The sequence below is a fragment of the Petaurus breviceps genome, unplaced genomic scaffold, assembly GCF_028583685.1.
Source record: "Petaurus breviceps papuanus isolate PSGF00001 unplaced genomic scaffold, PetGlider_PUasm1.0 154, whole genome shotgun sequence".
In the NCBI taxonomy this organism is placed as follows: Eukaryota; Metazoa; Chordata; class Mammalia; order Diprotodontia; family Petauridae; genus Petaurus; species Petaurus breviceps.
The window spans coordinates 15,415,932-15,440,378 of record NW_027185715.1 but is presented as its reverse complement, the minus strand read 5'-3'; the positions used below and the strand labels follow the sequence as shown (position 1 = coordinate 15,440,378).

The following is a 24,447-nucleotide window of genomic DNA, read 5'->3' as shown; positions in this document are numbered from 1 at the left end:
ATTCTAACTAAACACTCAAGTGTGAATACTTATATGTTCAGTGTATACATATTCCATTTATTACATATTCAGAATAGAATCACTTATGTCAAAAGTGCTCCTGGGACACCCCAATGCAACCAAATCCTTGGCCTACCTAGGGCATTACCAATAAGCCTAATGACTCCTGTGGGCAGAACATCTGACCCTGGTTTTTTAATATCAGAATGACTCTGAGAAAGGTGATGGGGTGAACAGGGGAAGGATTGGATTTGGCATGAGGCAACCTGATTTCAAAGTCTTTGATACTGTTCCTGAGTTCCTGAGCAGCCAGAAGCAAATCAATGAACCTTGCTGGTCCTACTCTGTTAGAAAGGGCATTATCTAAGGTTTCTTTCAGATCAAAATCCATGATTCTAAGCTGTTGAGGATTTGTGCTTCCTGTATCGGCTTCACTGCAGGGGAGCAGTGTTTCCTGCCCAGCCCTGGTTCATTTAACCAGTTACTCAAAAAAATAAAAATAAAAACTTGGAAAGGAGAATTCATAAAGTTCTCAAATTTTGTAGATAAGGAAAAAGAGTCCTAAAAAAGTCATTGTTGTTTGTCCTTCGTTCTCAAAGAGAACCATGACATCAGGGAGGTGATGCCATGACATGCAAATGACTTGGGTTATGGCTGTGCAAAGTTAACAGCCTCACTTCCTCCTCCAGAGCCATCTGGGTCCAGTGGCCAGATATAGATCAGGATGACTGGAGATGGCCCTGGACCCAGTGGGAGACCTTGGCTTTTTTAAGCTAAGATCTTTAACAGGACTCAGTTTGACTGAGGCAATACCCATTCAGTGATTAAGAAATGAGGCAGAGAATGGCCTCTATTACCTAGTTAAAAAAAAACATCAATCTAGAAGGGGAAGACCTTCGGGGTTTCTGACCAAAACAGAAACAATTACAAATAACTCACCCAAGGTCACACACGTAATAAATGGTACAACCAGGATTTGACAGGTCCCATGACTCCCAAGTTGAGTGTTACAATGCTTATTATGAATAGCTGGGATGAGATAAAGGCAGAAAGAGAAGAAGGGGGACAGGACAAGGACAGCCTATAGAAATCTGAGACCTGAGGGTTTGCTGTGGAAGGAAGAAGAAGGACTATTAAAGGGAGAAGTGAATGTTGAGATAGTCATCTGAAACCCAAACTTTTTTGTTTGCTGATGAATTAATATTTTTATAATTCATGGTGGGAGTGAGAAAAAGGAACATTTACATTCAGAGATATCTTCTTGTTAACTGTTTCAGTACAAGTTTTTAGTGCATGGATTCTTAAAACCCAGTATCCAAGACTCTCAAACTACAAAAACTTTTCACTGACTATCCCCCATGTGTGGAATATTCTCCCTCCTCATTTTCTGCCTCCTGGCTTCCCTACTTGCTTCAAGTCCCAGTTAAAAACCCATCTTCTATTAAAAGCCTCTCCCGATCCCCCTTAATGCTACTGCTGCTTTCCCTCTGATGATAATGTCTTTATCCTGAATATATCTTGGTTGTTCAAAAGGAAAAAACAAGCAAGGAAAAGAAAAGTAGAACACAAGAGGGAGATTATGGTTGGGGAAGGAATAACCATAACTAAAACAAACTTACTTTGAGGGGGGTGGTCAAAAGAGAAAGTTAAAAGTATAAGAATCAAATCAAAATCTGGGCTTGCTGAAGAAAGGAGGGACAAAGTAGACTAGGGTTAGAAATAGACCATTGAAGTTATAGATTTCTGGTGTAGATTAGTATACTTCTCTTTCTCCACCTCTTTCTTCTTTATCAAGAAGAAGCCTAGAAGAAAACAAGAAAAAAATTGTAAGAGAATATGATCGAGGGAAGCACACAATTAACAAACATAACAGTGACTGCGAATGAAATGAACTCACCCATAAAATGGAGGAGGGGAGCAGTGACTTCGAAGACAAAATCCAACAATAGGTTGTTATAAGAAACATTTGAAGACTAAAGATTCAAACAGAGTTTAAATTAAAATAGTGACTAAAAGAGATAAGCAGGAAAACTATATTATGTTTAAAGTAATTATAGATAATGAAATAATGTCGACACTTAAATCTGTTGAATGGCATAGCATCTAAGTTCTTGAAGGACAAGTTAATCAAATTACAGAGAGCAATCAACTACAAAACACTAATAGTTGGAACTCCTTTAAACAAGAAACTTAGGGACATCTATATTATTTTAGAAAATTTAGATGGGGTAGATCTGGCAAGTAAAATGAGAATAGAAAGGAATATATATGAATATACACATATAGATACATACACACACACATATATATACATATATGGTTCATGGCACCTTTAAAAAAATTAACCATGTACTAGAATAAGATATTAAAAGTTCATAAGAAAATATAGAAAAACAAATACTAAATATATTTTTTCTGACTACAACAAAATAAAAATTATAATCAATAAAGGACATTAGAGGAAAAAATTCAAACTTAATGGAAACAGAAGAGTTTAATCCTCAAGAAGTTGTGGATCAAAGAACAAATCATAGAAACAGAAGATAATTTCAACAAAGAGAAGGAAAACAATGAGACAGCATACCAAAACTTTTGGAATGCAGCCAAAGCAGTGGTTAAAGGAAACTCTATCTCTAAACACTTTCATGAACAAAAGAGATAACAGATCAGTGTGTTAGACATGCAAGTGAACCAGAAAACCAACAAAATTACAAAAAGCAAACATAATAAACATTCTGAAACCAGATGATATTAAAAATCAAAAACACTGACTCAATAAGTAAAAACTTTAAAAAAAAAAAAAGCTAAAATAGATAATCCATTAGCTAATCTTATTAAGTAAAGACACAAGGAAAGTAAAATTAACAATATCAGAATTTCAAAAGGGGAAGTCACAATAAATGAAGAAATCAAAAAATTATAAGGAAATACTGTGCCCAATTATAAAATGGGCAAAAATGTGAGCAAAAATAATAAATAAAATGGATGAATATTTAAAAATATAAAATATCCACACTATCAAAATAAGAAATTAAGAATTTAAATAATTAAATCATAAAAAACTGAATTTGAATAAGCCATAAATCAACTCCCAAAGCAAAATAAACCCAAGCCAGGTGGTTTTACAAGTGAATTCTTTCACTTTTCTTTTTTTTTTTTAAAGCAATAGGGGTTAAGTAACTTGCTCAAGGTTACACGGCCAGTTATTTCTGGGTGTGGTGCTGAGTATCTGAGCCCGGATTTGATCCAGGTCATCCCGACACTGGAGCCGGTGCTCTTACTCGCTGAGCCACCTGGCCGCCCCGAATTCTTTCACTTTTCACATTCAAAGAATAATGAATTTCAATTCTGTATATTTTGTTGGCAAGAATTTGGGAAAATAGCATCATTATTTGAGATTGATGTTGTCCAATACCAAAAATATGGAAAGAAAACTAAAAACTAATATCCCTTATAAATATTGATGGAAATAAATTTTGAATTAAATATTAGCAGGCTATAGTAACATTAAAAATCATACACTATGACTGCATTGGATTAATACTAGGAATTTAGAGTTGGTTCAATACTATAAGATCAGATTATATATCTTTTCTTAATGTGGTAAACAATGTCTGGGGCAGCTAGATGGTGCCCCAAAGAGTTCCGGGCTTCAAGTCAGGAAGATTCGCCTGTAGTAACAATTTTTAATACATAGAAATGTGTTCCACATCTCAAGGAAGTCCTTGTTGTATTTTCTTTTCAAGGTTCAATAAAAATAAATATGATCTGAACAGGAATTTCCCTGATGCTTTTGAAACTAATTCTGAGACCATACAGCCTGAAACTCAAGCAGTAAAGAATTGGCTGAAATCTGAGACATTTGTCCTTTCTGCTAACTTACACGGTGGAGCCTTGGTGGCCAGTTATCCATTTGATAATGGTGTCCCAGGTAAGAAATGACACACTGGCCCACTCCTTCCCTTGTCTCTCCACAGAGTATAACCAAGTCAAGTGTTCACTGGACTATGGAAAGGGAGATTATGTCCACTCTTTCCTCCAAACTACAGGGGAGGCAAAATCTCCTGTTTCAGAGTAAACTCCCAAAGAATGGGCATCAATTTACAGCCCATGAAAAGGCAAAGTGACCGAAGTAACATCCTATGTTACCATGTTGCATAAGCCACAGATTAACTAAAGAACTTGGAGGGAGATTCGGCCAATGACTGTGAGAGGGACAGACGGATTGCTAAATTGGTGTGGTATCCAACAGTTTCATCTTGGCACCTTGAGTTTTCAATGAACTCTGTTGATACTTCTCCGTTAACCTTGTTCTTCTATGACTCAGCCGTGATTACATTATATATCGTTTTGTAATGGACAGAAGACAGATTCATTGAGTTGGGGCAGCTGTGGGAACCCAAAGGTGTCAGAGAGGAGCAGGACACCTTCTCAGCCACCATAATACCTTCTCCCACTTAGGCTTTGCTTCCAAAGGGCAGGAGACAAAAGAGGAAAGGGAAGATGAATGGGTTGCTGGTCACCAGAATTCCCACCCATCTGGTACTCCCTGAATCCATACATATATCCCCAGCTTGTCCCAGACAAACCTTTCAAGGCCCTTTTATCGATTGCCTGTAACCCTAATGCCCTAAAGATCCAGTAGGGCTGCTGGTAAATAGCCTCTTAAAGAAATGTTATACAACCTTCCAGCTTTTGTTAAGGAGAAACAAAGATCCAGGTAATTGTAATGCCATAAAACTTAAAACAAACAGGAAATTTGAGTTTGAAGCTACTTGTCCTAGGCAACACGCTGCTTTCAAAAAAATAAAACAAAAACACATGTCTCCCCTCCCTTTTTTTCCCCCTTAAAAGCAGAAAAACTCTTCTGGCTTTGGATTGGACCCTGAATCCAAAATTTTTATCAAACTCTGGCCTTGATTGGGTGGCAAAGTAGTTAAAACCCAACATAATAAAAGACTAAATGTTAACCCCATCTTTCCCCTTGCTCAAAATTTTCTGACTCAGCCTAGAGTCGGTGGGTTCCCTGGAGTGAGGTGTAGGCAGACAACGTTCTCTGTGCCTTTGGAATTTCACTTAGCTCCTCCTAGGAAATCCTTAGCTGCCCCCAGAGTGAATAAACAAGGCGGCAGTATGCTCAGTGATTCTAGCCCTGTTCCTGGTCTGGTCATAGGTTTATCTTGACTATTTTTGCCTTGTCTGAAGATAGCACACCCATTGCTATTGCTCTGTGCATCGTATGATTACATTGCCATGGTCAAAACTATACCGTAAGTCTCCTCACTTTAAGCTGGAATTACTGCTATGTATATGTCTGCCTTGCATTTACAGAGACTGGAACAAAAAGGGGGCATAGCATAACCCCAGATAATGATGTGTTCGAGTATCTCGCATATACCTACTCTGCAAAGAATCCCGACATGAGGATAGGAGACCTTTGCAAAAACAGTGTTTTCCGCAATGGTATAACAAATGGGTACACATGGTACCCACTCAAAGGTTAGTCTTTCTCTGTTTTTACTGGGTTCTTTTCTTGTCTCTTTAATCCAAAGGCGATATGTTTATCTCTCCCAGGCCTTCTAGACTACTGACAATCCCTTGCTAACAGAGTGTAGATGATTTTTTGTTTGACATAATTAATAACGTGTTTCTTGTCATCAGTGACCCAGGCAGAAATGCAAAATTGCAACTTCCCATGGCCACGGTGTCCTATGGAAAAATCCTATGGATCCTATGGGAAAAGTCCCTTCCCCTAGGGATGTGATTGTGCAAATAGCAAGCCTAGATGTTGCTTCCTTGGAATTCCACTTGCCCTTGCTAGCCCTTTTTCCTAGCTCCCTCCCCTCTCAGTTGTTCAGCTGTGAGAAGGATGGAAAGCAGATACACAAGTTGGTACTTTCTACAGCAGAATGGCTCTGGGCCAGCCACATGAAAGAATGTAAAACAAGAAGACAGTATGATCGGTAACGCAGCCAGATAAATACGTGCCTTGAGCACATCTTTCTGAGTTTCACCTCTCTAGCTCTGTTTCCAAGCTTCCATCACCTTCCTCCCTGCTATTGATACTAACTTTTCTCCTTACACCTAGAGAAATATTCTCTGGCCCAAAGGCAAGCTTACTGTCTGTCTCTTGTGTGTAAGAACAAACCCATATTGCGTGGGATTAGTTGGAAACATAGCGCCACACAACAGTAATTCTGGGACTCATTCCCATGTGTGTGTCTCGATAGGCTGTGTGTCTTTAGCACTGATGAATGGGGAGTTTGGCAGGAAGTGTGTTATATTCAAATGTTTGAAGGGCTAGCATGTGGGAAGGAGGGATTACGTTTGTCCTGCCTCTAGCCACAAAAGGCAGACCCAGGAGTACTTGAGACAAATTACAGGGAGACAGATCTCAGTCAACATAAAGGTTTCCTTCTACCAGAACTGTCTATAAATCGAGCTTGAACTGTTCCAGCACAAACCTTGTCAGGGGGATTGTTCCAAGTCATTCCTTCTTCAGTAAAATTTAGATTAGTCCAGGGGAGGTTCTTAAATCTTTCGTGTCATGAACCCCTTTGGCAGCCTGGTGAAGCCTTCAGAAGCATGTTTTTAAATGCATAAAATACATTGCATTACAAAGGAAACCAATTGTATTGAAATGGGGTTGTAATTTTTTTCCCCATACAAATTCATGGACCTTCTGGCATCTAACCACAGAATCCTTAGAGGACCCACGGGCCTCCCATTAAAAACCCCTGAACCATAGAAGATATCTGATGTACATACTTTTTGACTCTTCTAGGATTCTAAGTTAAAATAAGATTTTAAAAAATGCACTTTAAATTTATCATCCTCTTAAAAGTACATGCTGAAGGGAAGGGGCAGCTAAGTGACACAGTGAATAGAACACTAGCCTTGAAGTCAGGAGGACCTGAGTTCCAATGCGGCCTCAGACACTTAACTAGATGTGTGATCTTGGGCAAGTCACTTAACCCCAATTACCTTGCCTTCCCCCCTCCAAAAAAAAAATACATGCTGGAATGAGAGGCAGATGAGAATCAGGGTGAACATCTTCAGTGTCCACCCAGCTCAGTTCCCATCAGCTTTTCTCTCAGAAGGCTACTCTGCTGATGACTGACCCAGAGATGCCCCAGGAAATTGAGTCTTCATTACAAAAGAGCAGGTGTGCCCCTTGTGTGTGTGTGTGTGTGCAAGAGATGTGCACTCCAGGAAGCCCTGTTTTAAGAGGATCCAACAATGAATCATTTTGTTAAGGGAGGAATCCTTTTGTAGTAGGAATTTTGTAACATGGGGACAGTCTTGGACATGTTTCAGCAGCCTGGTCTAAGAGCCAGAGCGGAGTATTTCCAGTTGCCCGTATATATTGCATTGTCTCTGTATGCTAATTGGCGGGGTTTGGGGGGTGTTCAGGAAAGACTAGCCTCTCTGGTGTGAGGTCATGCCAAGCCCTTTTAAGGGCTGCTCATACACCTTGGGTGTCCTCCTGTCACCCAGCTCTCACCTCTCAAACCATGAGAGTAACCAACAGACCTCAAACCCATCAGTGAGGCGGGGGATGTCTGAACCGAGCATGAAGACTTTTTCCATCAGAAGAGGCAAATGAGAATAATTTCCAACAGCCATGAAGGAGGCTGAATCAGATTCTGTGGAGTGCTTACAGCTTGGTCAGACATCAGAGATGCCAAGGGCATCCACTACATCCCAGGCCATCGTCAGTCATCTTGACTTTTGTATTGTGACTGTACTTCCATGACTCAAGAAGAGAGGGAGGCTTTATTCGACTTTGCCTCACTTAAATCCAATTCATTGGCAATTCAAGACATGATTTGTGATGTCACTGGTCCTCTTTGAAAACAAAAGACCAACAATGACACTCATTGGTAAAACCTTTTGAGACGGTCTAGTGCAGCCCTCTCATTTTAAGAGATAGGAACCTGAAACCCAGAGAGGTCAAGGAACTTGCCAGCAGAAGAACCAGAATTCCACCGACATCCTCCGCCATGAAATTCAGGCTCTTATCACTGTGACCAACTTACCTCTGCAGCTGCATAATTCACCCATTTCTGTTTGTCTGGTGCTTTTGTTTAGGTGGGATGCAAGATTACAACTACATCTGGGCCCAGTGTTTTGAAATCACATTGGAGGTATCATGCTGTAAATATCCACCAGCGGAAGATCTCCCAGACTTATGGAATAAGAACAGAGACTCACTAATCAGCTACATGAGACAGGTTCATCTAGGTCCGTAAGATTTTCAAATGAGTTCTTTGCTAATGCCAAGTATGACTTCTAGAGAAACCTGTGGGGTAAGATTGTGAATATACCCATTTCCTGGGTACACCCTAGTTTTTCCTAGTAGGTATAACTAGAAGAGAAGAATTTCCTCTGTTAGAGAGGAGTCCTGCCATGTTTGGGAAGGTGCTAGGTCAGCCGGTTGGGGTAAAAGAGAGGACAAAAAGTGTTGATTTCCAGTGGGCCCCAAGTTCAAATATCAAGTCACTTGGAAACTGGCCTCAAGACAAGAACACTTGTGTTACTGAAAGACATGGCTCTTCATTCAACAAATATTTATTAAAAGTCTCTGGCATATAAGACATTCTAGTAGGCACTGGGGCTGTGACGATAAAAGGTGCTGCTGAACCTGTCCTCCATGCACTCACATCCCACAATAAATTAATGGTGACCTAGCCTATGTTACTTATTACCCATTATAGAAAAAAAATTATTAAAGCCCACCTTAATTGTTTGAAACTTCTTATCTGAACTACATAAATGTCCTATTTCACTTTAGTTTCCCCAGGACACATCTTCTTGGTCCCATTTCACAGCTGGAAAAACTGATACAGAGAGTTCAAATGACTTCCTTAAGGTTATAGGTGGTAAGTGGCAAAACCAGGTCTTTGAGGATCCAAGGGAGTAACTGGGACACCTGCTTGGTGATCTTTTGTCCATTTTTTTTCCAAGGTAGGAAGGGACCAGCATTCCCTTTCCCCCTTGGAAATCCTGCCAAATGCATCCAGATTGATATCATGGGGCTCTACCCAGCCTGCTTCCGGAAAGCCCTTTGCTAGTATTTCCCACAGCTGCTGGTCAAATACAATGAACAAAAGAGTGACATATTAACTGGGATCATCTACAGTTCAGAGCTCCAGCTGTCACTCAGTCTTTACTCGTGTGGGCTTTGTAAAGCTCTTTGACTCTGTCAAATGTTGATGTCATCTGCTTCTATTTAGAATGTCCTCCCAGAAGATCGGACATTGGCAAATGCTTTCACGCTATGGTGTCAAGTAAAGGGGAGGGAGGGAAAAAAGTGTCTGGGTTTTGGGCTTTGGTTTTTACCATGATCTTGCCCTAATCCTCAACAAAAACCATTCTTTCTATGTCATTTAGAGAAGGTATTTTTCCTTCTTTAATTAGGTTCTATGGTTTTTGCCATCATCCTAGGTCTTTCTCCTTTGCTAATTCCTAAACCTTGATTGATCTCTGGTTACTAGAGCTTTAATCCCCTGGGTCTGTTCGGCTCCCTGGGTTTGTACACATGTGTATGCTCAAATTCCTAATTACCTGCCTCCTTCTGTCATTGCAATCATAACTCTCCTTTCCTCCTTTATTTTCTGTCTGCCACATGAATTATACCACAAGAGTATATTTCTGAACAGGATATGTTCAGAAGCAGGGGGAAAGGACATACAAGTTTAGAAAAAATTCACTAAAGGTAAAGTAATAAGAAATGTATATGAAAGAAAAAAGTTACCCTGTTCCTAAACTGATCAACCCCCTCAGTTTTCTTTCTAACTGAGTCATAAAATATTAAGTACATTCAACAGGATACCTACCTTGGAAAAAAAAATGGACAAAAGATCACCAAGCAGGTGTCCCAGTTACTCCCTTGGATCCTCAAAGACCTGGTTTTGCCACTTACCACCTATAACCTTAAGGAAGTCATTTGAACTCTCTGTATCAGTTTTTACAGCCATATCACTAAAAGGGTTTCACCATGAAATGTATGATCTGTCTTCCCTCAATCTATCACAACCCTAAAATTCATTCCCCCTTCACATCCAAAATCACTTCATCCTGAAAATCCCCTCCTCTTCATCCTATGGATTTCCTCATCTAAAACCTTTCTTCCAGATTTATTTTTCATTCATGCCTTGTAAACCCTGTTACAAACAGAAATAGACCAGCAACAGGAAAGGCTATGTGTCTCAGTGAATAGAGCACCAGTCCTGGAGTCAGGAGAACCTGAGTTCAAATACAGCCTCAGACACTTACTAGCCGTGAGACCTTGGACAAGTCACTTAACCCCAATTGCTTTGCCTTCTCCCCTCCAAGAAAAAGAAATAGGCCAGCAAAACAAATTTACCATGTTGGATGTGTCCAAAAAATAGTATGTCTTCATTCAGCATTCTGAGGCCATCACCTCTCTATAAGGGGTGTAGGTTATAGAAAAGGCAAATGATCTCTCTAGGCCTATGCCCCAGATCATTTGTCTCTCCTCTGATCCATGGGCTTAGAGAAGCAGCAGTGGATTCAGAAGACATGGGTTTCATTCCCAGCTCTTCCAAACTACTTCCATGTGAGGCTTTGGACAAATAACTTTATTTCTCTGGGCCTCAGTTTCTTCATCTGTAAAACTGGGATAATATTCCCTCACCGGACTGTAATAAGAATAAAATTATATCATATTTGTAAAGTGCCTTTACCAATTCTAAGTGCCAATTTTATTTTGCCAATTCTATTATTCTATTTATAATTATAAATATATTTATATATTAATATATAGATTATAAAATTTTAAAATAAATTCTATTTATTATTTTGCCAATTCTATTATTATTACTACAGGTCTCAGCCTCCTGACTCTCAGACCTGTGCATTTCCCATGATGTTTGAGTTCTCTCCTGTAGCTAAATTACTTCTCCTTTGCTCTGGTTCAGGAGGTGTGTCCATATGGACTCCCTTCAGGGACTAGAGGGGTAAAGGAAGGTAGGCATCAGTTGCACATTTCACCGAGTCCTCTCTCTCTCTCTCTCTCTCTCTCTCTCTCTCTCTCTCTCTCTCTCTCTCTCTCTCTCCCCCCACCCCATCCTGCCAGAAATAACATGGGAAGGGAGAAGGGAAGTGAGGAGAGAGGATTGTACATTGGATATCAAATAATTGATCATACTCATAATGTAGAAGGGAGGTGTAGTTTATGCACACAGAATGTGATTGGTAAAAAATCCAACCCATAGAGTCATTTCTTGCTGATTAGAAGAAGCCCAGCAGACTGTATACCCCATAATCGACCATTCCAGGGCTGTAATGAATGAGAAAACACTAGTTTAGAAAAGAAAAGATGTAAAGTCCCCTTGAGTCAAGTAAACCCAAGACTGGTGGTCATATCAAGTAGAAAGATATGGTCACTGCAGCATTTTCTTGCCTTCTATCTTTCAGTGAGAACAAGGGAGGCATTTTTTCATTCAGATCTCATCATTTTCTTCTAGTTTAGAAACAATTCTGCTTAAAAAAATTTTTTTTGTCATTCGTGTTTTATCCTTCAAGAATTCTGAAAGTCTTTGCAGGAGAGCCGTGATACTTTTATGATGCCCCATGGTCAAGGCTGGAGGGGAAGGAACCTGATTTCTCCCAGATTCTTTCTGGGGAAGATTTCCAATGGCAGTTTTTTTTTGCAGAAAACAAAGTAATTAATTAAATAAAATGACTTCGTAGATTGGTGCAGCAATTCTGCCCTCTGGTGGTTTTAGGCTAACATTTCCCGTTGCAGCTGCAACCAGTTTCAAGGCTTCCTTGTGATGCTTTGATTTCAGGGTCTTTCTTGGACCCTGAATTAGGAATTTCTAATTTTTTGGAATTTCTTTCTTGGAGTGCCTTTTCTACTCTTATACGCTGAAATCGTGACCATACCTATTTGTAATGGACTTTGTTTTTTTCTTGCTTTCTAAATGAATAAGGGTGGGCTATTTGGAACCGAAAATTTGACTTTTTAAATTTTGAATTTGCGGGGTGGAGGGGTGGTCTTAATGACTTATAAGGAATCTTCCAATTCTAGACATAAGATCCCGAGGTGGTATTAATCAAAAAGTATTTCAGTTGAAGCAATTTTTGAAAAACACGTTTATGAAGTAATCTTTTGTTCCACCTTGTGAATTCTTTGATTACTCCTGGTGAGGAAACTCCCTCTACAACCACACATGGGCAACTGTTCTTCAGTTAAACTCTTAAGAAAGCTGGCTGGGCAGTTTTCAAAGGAAAAAATCAAAGCTGTCAGTAGTCACAGGGGGAAATGCTCTAAATTGCTTTTGATCAGAGAAGTGCAAATTAAAACAACTCTATCATATATATCATATAACAACACCTATCAGATTGGCTAACATGATAGGAAAAGGAAACGACAAATGCGGGGGGGGGGGTGGATAAATGAGGACAGCAATGTGTCTGAAGGCAGATTTGAACAGGCAAAGATAAGTTTTCCTGACTCCAGGCTGTGGATGTTATGCACTATCCCACCCAACTGACCTAAAAACAACAACATAAGTTGTTGTAATAAGTTATAGTATTCTATAACTAAAAAACGAAATGGAAAGAACATTAACAACTGAACGATCAAATAGCTGATCAAAAATCCTGTTTTCAGGGGCGGTTGGGTGGTGCAGTGAATGGAGCACCGGCCCTGGAGTCAGGAGGACATGAGTTGAAATCTGGCCTCAGACACTTGACACACTAACAGTGTGACCTTGGGCAAGTCACTTAACCCCAATTGCCTTGCCTTCCCTCAAAAAAAAAATCCTGTTCAATGGTGGTGCTGATAGTATTGAATTGCAAAGAGAGGTAAAAACAGATATAAATGAAAAGTCATGAATCAGACCAAGGAAACAGCTGTGTACTTTAAAATGGATCTTTCTGGTGTTTAGTCTGATAGTGGGATTCAAGAGAGCAAGGTGGGTGTGTGGCTATCATGCCTCCACCATCATCTTTGATAGGGAAGTGATGTGATGCAAAACTCTCATCTCATCAGTAACTCCTGCCCCAATTTTGTAGCATATATAATCGTGCTCAGTCTACAGCTTTTGGAACTGACCTCCATCCCCTCCTTCTTTGAGCTTTGGATTGGTATCCTAGCAACCTCATCTTCAACTCTAATGGTCTTTGTTTTACTCTCCTTGGACATAATTTGAACCTTTGAACTGCTTCATCCTTCCCCTAAAATTCTCCCTTCTGGCCTTTAACCACCCTGCAGGTGTTGGCACCAGTTGGGTCTCTAGAAGGTCATGAGCCAAAGATGTTTCTGTGGTTCCCTATTTAAAGTTAATATTGGTGGGGATTTCCTTCTACAAAATGTTATCTGGTTATCTAAATAACTTCTAATAAGAATTGACCAGATATTTTAAATGAAAAAAAAAAAGTTTTATTCTCTTTAGTGGCTATAAAACTCTGGAGATTTTACACTTTTTTTTTTTTTTGCTTTGCAGGTATTAAAGGTCAAGTTTTTGATGTGAACAAAAATCCAATACCAAATGCGATAGTAGAAGCTAAAGGCAGGAACCATATATGCCCCTTCAGAACCAACAGATTTGGAGAATATTATCTTCTTCTTCTGCCTGGATCCTATACAATAAATGTAAGCATACAATGTGATGTAGTTCAAATTCACTTTGAAAAGACAAGGCTTTCCCCCAAACAAGTTTCACTGGGCATGACATCAGAGAGGCTATGGTTGAATGCATTGCTTGGTTATAAAACAAATCTTTGGAATCTTAAAAAAAAAACAAAACAATACCTTAATTGACTTGGTTCTTTCCTAGGGATAAGACTTGCTTCCCTCATAGGGATGCAGTTTGGACAAATGCAGTGACAGCATCTAAAAGTAAACCTTTAGGAAAGACCAAGAATTAGAGAGGCCTAAGGATAGAGGGAAAGAGAAAATGATAAATTTTATATAATACAACAAAGAACAGTTTTTCTGAAAAGTCTGAGATGGAAAAAGTCACATCAAATATTGGCCAGTTGGCGTTTTTATTGTTCAGCATTTTTTTTTGAAAGACAGACCATATCCCAAATATTTAGAGCTTAAGAAATTCAGCACTGAGGGCGGCTTGGTGGCATAGTCAATAGAGCACTGGCCCTGGAGTCAGGAGGACCTGAGTTCAAATCTGACCTCAGACACTTGACACACTTACTAGCCGTGTGACTTTGGGCAAGTCACTTAACCCCAATTGCCCTCCAAAAAGAAAAAAAAAGGTTCAACACTGAAGGGATCTAAGAGGTAGCCTGTTCTAAATACTTGAGACCCTCTTTACCATCCCTACAAAGCTTTCATCCAGTCTCTGATAGATGATCTCCAGTGATTGGGAACTCAGAGATTTTTAGTGTTGGAAAGGGATGTCTACAACCTTCTGGCCCAACCCATACAAGAAAGGCATCCCCTATAACATATTCAACAAGTGATCATCTAGCCTGGGCCTGAAGATCTCTAGGTCTTTTTTCCCCAAAACCTGACCACGCAGCTTCTTCTAATTCAGACTAGAAGGTATTTTTTTGTCTTAGATCTAGCCAAAATTTGCTTCTCTACTCATTGATCCTCACAGAAGATTAGTCTAGCAGCAGGACAAAAGGATGGATTAGAAAAGGAAGAAAGATCTACTAAGAAGACTTTTCCGATCATCTAAGTTGGTGGTAGTAAGGGCCTGAACTAGGGAGATGTCATTGGGAATAGAGGAGAGGAAAACTATTCCAGAAATATTGCAGAGATGGGCTTGTTAACTGATAAAACGTAAGCAGTAAGGAATATGAGAATAACACCTATGTTACCATAGACAGCATGGAGTTAAATGGAGGAGAAAGTATATTGGGAAAGATGACAAGCGCCATTTTGGACACACGGAGTTTAAGGTGCCAGTGGGATATCCCGTAGGAAATATAGGCCATTGAAGATGCAGCTGAGAATAAAGGTCAGAACTGGAGATAAAACCTGGGAAATCACATAGTTATATATAATTGCTTTGTTTTGTTTTAAGAATTTGGCAGTGATGGGGAAGAAACATGTAATGGTGGAGTAGAATAGTAAAGCAAAGCTTATTTGGGATTCGGAAGACTTAAACATGCTTGTCAATGCATGAAAAGGGTTCAGTGGAAAGATGCATGAGAGGAATGTCTTGGTTCTTGAGTAAAGTGGGTTCAGGGGCACAGGGGAAGGTGGTTAGCTCTATTACAGATTGTGGAACCTTTCCTTCCGTGGCCACAGGGAAGATTATGCTGAGAGGCTTTTAGGAAGAGAGATAATAGAGTACCCTTTGGGTAATCTCCATCTTCTTGGTGTGGGGTGTAGCTGTGTACAAGAAGAAGAAAAAAATAAGATTTGGAACAATTTCTGTAGGGAGTAATTAAGTCCAAGATAGAAAAGTTATCAGGGGTGGCCAGGTGGCTCAGTGAGTAAGAGCACCGGCCTCAGAGTCAGGATGACCTGGGATCGAATCCGGGCTCTGATACTTAGCACCACACCCAGAAATAACTGGCCGTGTAACCTTGAGCAAGTTACTTAACCCCGATTGCTTTAAAAAAAAAAAAAGAAAAGTTATCAAACAGTTGGGAGGAAGGTATAGTAGGGTGAAAGTTCATTTTCATTTTGTGGCATTTACCAGCAATACACTTTGCAGCAGAGAAATCAGAAGTCTGAATCACTTAGGTATGATAATTTTCTATTCAGGAATGATTGAAGGTTGGTAGACACTAATAAAATGGCTTGGAGGTAAGTAAAGCCAAAGTGTGGGATATGAATTAGGAGAGTAAGGATGGGTCAAGAAGCCATAAGTAAAAGTGCAGATTAAGTTTAGGGAGAGTGGAAAAGGTAGAAGAATTAGAAGGTCATGGTCAGAGAGAGAAATTTCAAAGTTCATGATCTTGGAGATATTGCTGGAGATGGTAATGAAATGTCAATGAAATGTGTTGGATAAAAAGGGTCTTTGGGTTGAGAAATTGTGTGGTCAGATTGTTAGAAGGGTGGCCATCATGAACACTGACATCACCTAGGATGATAGAAGGAAATGAAATTTTTTTCATTCAAAGAAAAACTGAAATCATGTACCCAGATCATTGAGAAGGTTGGGCAGTGGCCTGAAGGTCAAGAGGTGACAACAACAAGAATGGGGAAGTCGTTTTGAGTCATTTCCGTCATGCTCAGCTCTTCATGACCCCATTTGGGATTTTCTTGGCAAAGATAGTGGAGTGGTTTGCTGTTTCCTTCTCTAGTTCAGTAATGTCCGACTCTTAGTTGAGCCCATTTGGGGCTTTTTGCAACAAAGATACTGGAACTCACTTTACAGATGAGGAAACTGAGGGAAGTGGGGTTAAGTGACTTGCCCAGGGTCATACAGCTAGTAATTGTCTGAGATTAGATTTGAACTAAGGAAGATGAGTCTTCCTGATTCCAAGCCCATCACTCTATGCACTTAGTTGCCTGCTAACTCCACTATATGCTGTCAAAACCATGCATTTGCACTGATTTGAAGGGGGTAGGGGGTGGGAGAAAGGCATTTTACACCTTTGAGGGAGATCTTGCTCCTTTTTTTGGTCAGAATATAGTGGACCTGGGGCAGCTAGGTGGCACAGTGAATAGAGCACTGACCCTGGAGTCAGGAGGACCTGAGTTCAAATGTGGCCTCAGACACTTAACACTTACTAGCCATGTGACCTTGGATAAGTCACTTAACCCCAATTGCCCTGCCTTCCCCCTCCAAAATAAAAAGAATATAGTAGCCCTTCGTGATGTCCTGTGATTAGGGAAGCAATTGGGTATACTGGAAAAGAAGACCCAAGTTCAAATTTCAGCTCTGACATTTACCAGTTGTAGGAGTGACCTTGGTCAAGTCACTTACACTTGTTAAATCTCAGTTTCTTCATATACAAATGAGGGGACGGGACTAGATGGCCTCTAAGATCCTTCTAGTTCTAAATCTGTGATAGGATGATCTTTGGAGTCTGGCCTCCCTTGCTGAGAAGGACCTTCTACTCTATCCCCACCACCCCCTTTTTTCCTCTAAGCAGTAAAATGGCCCTTTCTGTGTACACTGGATTTCACTGTGGTATTTCCTCTTGGCTAGGAACCCATACACCTGGGTGGAGTGAATTTAATGAATAAAATGAATTGCTCTCTGTGGTACCAGAGGCAACTTTAAATGTATAAACTTCCTTTGGGTACAAGAACATGCCAACACCCCCAAGGGATTCTGCTTGACTTGTACTAGATTATTTGCCCATTTAATAAACATTAAGCTGGCTGCCTTGGGTTTTTCATTCTAGATTCTTTCAATATTAAATAGATGCAAACATTTTCACTATTAGATGATGAGTCCTCATTATAAATCAAAACATTATTGTGCAGCCTTGTATACAAGGAGACACCCATACATAGCAGGTGTTGAATTATGGATGCCTCATTAAGCAGCCTGGCTTGAAACAAATTGCCTGTAGTTGCTATAGCTCCTATAAAACGTTAGGTGGGTGAAACCTCGAAGGTCAGAACTAAGAATTTTGTCATGACGTGATTTTTTTGGCCAGATATATGGAGTGTTGTGCTCGGACATTGATAAACTGAATAACCCTTTAAATCAAGGTAAGATGGGGAAGGGCAGACCTCAAATCCATATTATTTAAGGATAAGTTGAAAGGACTGAAGGTGTTTTCCTTGTAGAAGAGAAAACTTGGCAGGGGAGGTGAACTTGGTAACTGTCTTCTGGATATTTGAAGGATTGTCACCTGGAAAAAGGACTGCTTTTACTTAGCCCTGAGGACAGAATTAGGAGCAAAAGATACAAGATACAGATCTAGGATTGATATGAGAAAAACAGTTTGAGCTCTGCAAGAACTGGAATGTGGAATTCAGGAGGGAATTGGAGGTGGCCTGGACCACTTTTGGGGGGTGTTATAATGCATTCTTGGTCAGATACAAGTTATCCTAAAGGGTCTCCAAGATCTCTTCCAGCTGGCATGCTGGGATTGCTTCCCTCAGGCTCTCTGTACTCCATTTACCATGGATTACATACATACAGCATTTTTTGAAACAAGAATCTCTAGACTTTTTTTCTGACCATTTTTTCCTCTTAAGAAATGTCAGTTTCTGCCTCCCTCTTTCCTTTGCAGAGGTGGAGGACTGACCATAAGCATTCAATCACATAGACTGTAAGATGCAGTTCTTCTGTGGGTTAGCCTTTGGTTTTGCTAGACTGCTTTTTTTCCTCTTTTTTTCAAGTCTTTGTTACAAATGATTGTTAGGTTAAAGGAGAGATAAATCTAGAAATGATCAATACAAAGAAAATGCTCAGATAAATAAATGAAGAAGAAAAGAAAGGCATTCAGTCTGGGGGCTGGCAGAGACAATGACAGGGACCTTATCTATTACAGAGCCCCCCAAATCTATATGAGATCCATACAAGTATTCCCACCTTCCTCCCTCTCTCTCTTTTCACCACTGTCACTGGCTGAATGAGCTATCAATCAGCAATAGTACAGCCAAGGACCATTTCCAATTGCCTGTCATTTCATTCTGACTGATCTGAGGTGATCGCTGATTCAGCCATCTAGGAACAGGACTCCAATTAGCAAATTCAACAAGGATCATGGACCAACCTCTGAATGCAGGGTTGTGTAGTGCTGAATCTAAAGACTGCTGCCTAGTATCTCCCTCATGAAGCTGGAGAAAGGAGCGATTCTGGGGTGCCAGAGTCAGTACCCCCAAATGCCAGGATGGGTTACACCCCTGGCTGACAACCCACGGAGACAAAAATCAAACTTTGGTCCCAATTTCCCAAGATAGACATACGGGCCTATTTCAAGTTCTTTTGGAAGGCTTTCAGACTCGAAGCTTAAATTATCTCTAGAGAGAAAATAAATTGCTGGGAAGCTGGCTCTATGCTTATTTTGTTTACAAATATTGTGACATTTCCTGGGAGGGAGCCAGGAACACTTATTCCATTTGGTGCATATTTGGAACACGCTCTTTTGTCTTCACTGAGGGCTTGGTCACCATCCCCAGAAGAAGACTAGGGTAGAATTATAATTAGCCTTTTGCTTTCTACTTCTCAGCTGCATGCCTCGATTTTTTTTTCCATTTTATAGTCCTTTGCTACCTCTTTATCAGCCTTGATTCCTATCCAGTGTCCCTGGAAAGCTCATGGAGTGCTCAGGAAGGATTCTGACCTTGACTGGGGAGGAGTTGTCCTTTTGCCCAAGCAAAGCTTTTGTGGGAACCACACAACGATGATATTTTTATCTTTCAATGTAGAACATGCTGGACATCTGAACTGAGTCAAATGTTGTTTCTTGTTTCTCTTCAGGCTACGGTCCCTGGACATACAACAATCCTAAAGCAAGTGACCATACCAGAGAACACACGAAACTCCAGTGCGCTTACGGTCGACTTTCATTTCCCATTCCAAGTGAAATCAAATTTGAATGTGACCACCCGGGTTTCATGTTCCGAGATTCCTCTCTACATGTATTTTAAGAGCCATTCTGATAGATTGAAGTCACATTTTATCTCCTTATTTTTATTGACTTTTGTATCTATCTTTCACATAAAATAAACCATGAGAACTGCACTCCTCCCCACCCCCATTCCAGAATGTGTAATGAACAAGCCAGGCCATCTCAACCTTGCCCACTCTGTCTTGTCAGCTGCCTGGTCTCCATGGACTTTTCTCTAAGCTGGGGGCATTTATTTCCCACGGAGCTGGATATTCCTGAATCACTCAAACTGGGTGGAAAAGCCTCAGTAATAGTTTTAAGGTACCCCGAACATCATGCCAGAATCATGCCCATTAATGACACTGCTCAGAAATTCCAAAATGGAATGCCAGTTACCTGTTAAGGTGGATCAATTACAGAATTTTAATCAGCTTACTGATCTATCAACTTACAAATTACAGATTTATATATACAAAATTACAGATTACAAATTACAGATGTATCAACTTACAGATCTTTACTCAGCTTTCACCAGCAGAACCTGCTGGCTCCGTCACCGCTAAGCAGGGTTTGGGAGAGACCAGAATCATCTCCTGGTCTATCAAACCTGCTAAATTAGTTCTTGACCATCAATCATCTGTTCCATCAAAGTGTATTTTCAACTTGTCGCTTGGGAGCTCTGATCTCTGAATGACCTTTCATTCTTCAGCCTTTAGAACAGCACTGCTTAACTTAGGGTTGACAAATACCCAACAAGTGAATGGATAGATTTCAGGAGGTCAGGGTGAGGGGAGGGATTAAATATTTTCACTGAACTCTAACTGAAATTTGGCATTTACTTCAATTATTTTTTTAGTACATTTTTCTGAGATGAGGTCTATATGTTTCATCTGACTGCAAAAATGGTCCAAAACAAAAAAGAATTAAAAACCCGTTTTAGAATAATCAGTCTTAGCAACCCAACCCATGAAGAGCTTAATTCCACCTCTCTTCACTTCTACCTTTGAGTGGGATACTTGGGAAGGAAAATCTTTAATATGGGAAGACTATGAAGGGAGGGTAAATGCACTGTTCCTAAGAGTTTCAAGATTATTAATGGAGGTGAATGAAGCCCAAAGGCTACCTTGGAGAAAGTATACTTGTCTACCAGAAATAAGAGATGAACAAGGCACATAGTGCTAATTGCTTCTACTACTTTCTAGATTAGTACTGCTGCTAGTCTTGAAGTTATCTTAGAAAACATGAGTACAAAGTAGTTCCTATGTGGAGAAAAATGGAACCCGCTTTACACAATAAGTGGAAATTCCCAAGTGAATCCATAAAAATGAGATCAAAATCAATTAACATTTAAGGTTGCCTGAAAGGCCTTTGCCAAGTGGTGGAGTCTGGTGGTACAGATACAAAGATTTTTTGTAGGATTTAGAGAAATCAATGTTAGAATTATTGGTCAAATTTTAAAGTTATATTGGCTAGCCGGACCAGAGTAAAATACAGAAACATGCTTTGGCAAGAATACCGAGTCACCACATCAGGGAAAGCTCAGACATTGTCTCACTGAGTTCAGAAAAATGGATCAGTTTTTTGTTTGCTTCTAGTAGATTCTTCCTCTGTCCTCCCAGTTTGGACCTGCTTCTCCTGTTTGACATGTTAAAATTATAGAGGTCAGGAATTCTGGCTGCAGATGGAGAGGTCATATGGAGGGCATAGACTGTAGAAAAATAGATACCAAGGACAAACTCTAGGAATGCCATTACTGGTGCTATGAGACATGTGGTAGATTCACCAATGGCAAAGGGCTAGGATTTCAGGAGTGCAATACTACTATGGGCCCCTACTCAGAAGCTGTATAGGATCCTGGATCCTCTTATGGAAACATGTCCTGAAGCAATGCCATCTCCGTGTACTAGCAGCTCAGTTATAGAGTGTTCATATTTAAGTCAATAAATAAATATTTAATAAAAAAGAAAAAAGAAATAAATGTAAAAACAATGGCTTTACTGAGCCAAACATTATTATTACTGTTATTATGCTTATTATTATTGGTGCTTTTAAAATAGTATGTCACCATAAGTACCATTACAATTAATTTGATTGTAAAGGATACCTATGTAAGTGAAATCTCTATTCTAATGCTTCAAGCCATACTCAAAATACAACACAATAGAAGTACCAAAAAAGTATTTTGTATATTGTTCTGAATATAGGTTTGTATAAAAATGGGATGTGGCCCAGAATTGGTGTTTTTAATTGCACATCAGTATATTTTCAAAGAAATCTCATCTTCAGAGGCGTGGCTGTGGGTTCAGACCAGTTGGTCAATTTCCTTAGGGTTACCCCCTAAAAAAAATGAAAACAATACCACCTTCTTTGGGTGAGCCAAACAGCCTCTGAAAAACTCAACACAGGGAGTGAATTTCTTTAATTGTTCTTGTCATTGAAAAATGCTCAGAGGTGGCTAGGTGTCACAGTGAATAGAACCCTGGCCCTGGAGTCAGGAGGACCTGACTTTAAATCCATCCTCAGACACTTAACACAAAAACTAGCCGTGTGACCTTGGGCAAGTTGCTTAACCCCAATTGCCCTCCAAAAAGCAAAAAAAAAATGCTCACAAGGCATAGAGACCATATTGAGTCTGTTTGGTTGTGCCTTGAAACTGGTAAGTGCTTAAAAGTATAGAAAAACATAAAGGGAACCACATAGAAAGGAACCAAATCATCTAATATCCTAAGAGAGGACATTGCTTTCTCTATATAACTGTCGCTACATCACTACACTCTAAGTACAAATTAGTCATTCTGGTTCACTAGGAGATGAGTCATGAAGATTCAAATTTTGTCCAAAAGGGGCTGATTTTCCCCGGCTTTTCCTACTACTGTTAGCACTTTATTTAAGGGTAGTTAATCATGGTAGTTAATCAGCATGGAGGGGCACCTGTTAATGTCTCTTACCTCCCTTTTATTTAAACCAATATGGAAATACATATAGCAAAAATTCTTAAAACTTTCCTATCTGTATTTACAATATAATGTGTCAATGTACACAGTTTATAAAGTATTATATGCTCTGGTTGAATTAACTAAATGTTTTGATATTTTGTGTTTTTACATGTGTCTTGAAAGTACATTGCAGAAGAAAGTTTTCGTGGTGATTAAATTGGTCTTGTAATCATATTAATTTCTGGTCACCTTAACTATCTACAATACGGCCATGAACAGGGTTGGGAGTGGGGGCAAGACCATAGCTATAAGGACCATGACTTTCACAAAGCCAATGCATTTTATGTAAGCTGAGTCAAGGCCTCACTTTCAAGCTCCTTTATTAGACTTGTTTATATAGGACAGGAAGTTAGGTGGGACAGGGGATGGACTGCTCGGCTTGGAATCAGGAAGACTCATCTTTCCAAATTCAAATGCAGCCTCAGACACTTACTAGCTGTGTGACCCTGGGCAAGTCACTTAACCCTGTTTGCCTCAGTTCCCTCATCTGTAAAATGAGCTAGAGAAGGAAATGGCAAACTATCCTGGTGTCTTTGCCAAGGAAACCTCAAATGGCATCATGAGGAGTCTGATATGACTGAAAAACAGTAAAACAAGACAGTAGATTAGAAAAGTAATGACAGTTATCCTAGCTTCTAGGTGATAAAAAGGAAATCAAAGGGAAAAGACTAGAAAAAGACAACATAAGTGTGCTTTGGAAAAGATTTAGAGCAAGAGGACTTTGGACCAAATCCCAGTTCTGCTATTTGCTCTCTCTGTAACTTCAGGCAAGTGTTTTAACCACTCTGGCCTGTAGTTTCCTTCTGAGTAAATAAGGGGTTTGAGTAGATGGCCTCAGAAGCATTTTTCAGCTCTAAATCTATATTCCTATATAAAGTATACAGTATAAAAAAAAGTATAAAGTACAAAAGGCAATGACTTGGGAATATTTAGCTTAGCCCTTGAGGGTTCCCATTGTATTGTATACAGCCCAAGAATTAAACTGAGAAGGAACAGGCTAGATCAAACTTGGGAAATTAATGCAGTGCTTTTAATGATCCCAAGCAGATAATCTCACACAAGAAGCAATCTTTTTTAACAGTGGTGTTTTCCTGGGGATGCTTTGTGGATATAAATCTTGGAACACCATAATGTAAAGTGAAAAATTGCCCATGACCCAAAATGTATTGGAGAGAAATGTAGTGGGTGAAAATAAGCTGTAGTATATATCCACTGATGAACCTATGTGAAATAGGTGGTGACAATTATGTCCAGGAAAGAGGTGGGCAAATAGTCCAAGTGTTACAATGGTATTTACACAATGTGGAAAAACCCCATAGGAGGGGAATCTTTGGCATGTTGGGTGGATCTTCCATGGGGGGAATAAACGGACAAGACTGAGCATGTATAAGATAAAGTCTTGTATTGATAGTAGTCTATCTGTGAGATCCTGGATCCATTAAGATATAAGGTACAGAAGCACTGATCGCTGAATCACTGTGGCTTCACCAATAAATCAGTCACGCTGAGCCAATATTGTTTTTTTAAAAACAGGGTTCCTCAAAGGACATATAATCTGTACCCCCAAATCGAGACAGTTTTGCTCTGTAATTCCCATGCAATGCATGTCGTCAGCTTGAGAAAAATTAAACCGTGGACACATACAAAGAAAAAATAAAAACAGGGTTATTAGTTTAAAAAATCAGCACAGTAGAGAACCCAGAAAAATATTTGACAATCAATGTCCCTATCTATACTAGAGGACCTGGATTCAAATAATGGGAACACAAAATCAAGGTGGCCCACAGTATGGTAAGAAAAAGAATGTCTACTGGAATAAGCTTATATTGGGGCGGTTAGGTGGCATTGTGGAGAGAGCGCTAGGCCTGGATACAAGAAGACTTATCTGAGTTCAAATCTGGCCTCACACACTCACTTGTGTGACCCTGGACAAGTCACTTAACCCTGTTTGCCTCAGTTTTCTCATCTGTAAAATGAGCTGGAG

At 39.8% G+C, this 24,447-nt stretch overlaps 1 protein-coding gene across 1 annotated transcript in view; it reads left to right on the top strand.

Annotated features, from left to right (window-relative positions):
- The window catches only part of CPM (carboxypeptidase M), a 79,071-nt gene extending 59,470 nt beyond the window's left edge, over nt 1-19,601 (top strand). Inside the window, exons 4-8 of the mRNA XM_069081157.1 lie at nt 3,747-3,931; nt 5,332-5,499; nt 8,092-8,244; nt 13,479-13,627; nt 19,338-19,601. Coding sequence (XP_068937258.1) covers nt 3,747-3,931; nt 5,332-5,499; nt 8,092-8,244; nt 13,479-13,627; nt 19,338-19,586 — 904 coding nt within the window. The 3' untranslated portion in view covers nt 19,587-19,601. The remainder of the gene's footprint in view (nt 1-3,746; nt 3,932-5,331; nt 5,500-8,091; nt 8,245-13,478; nt 13,628-19,337) is intronic.
- Nucleotides 19,602-24,447: the final 4,846 nt, after the last annotated feature.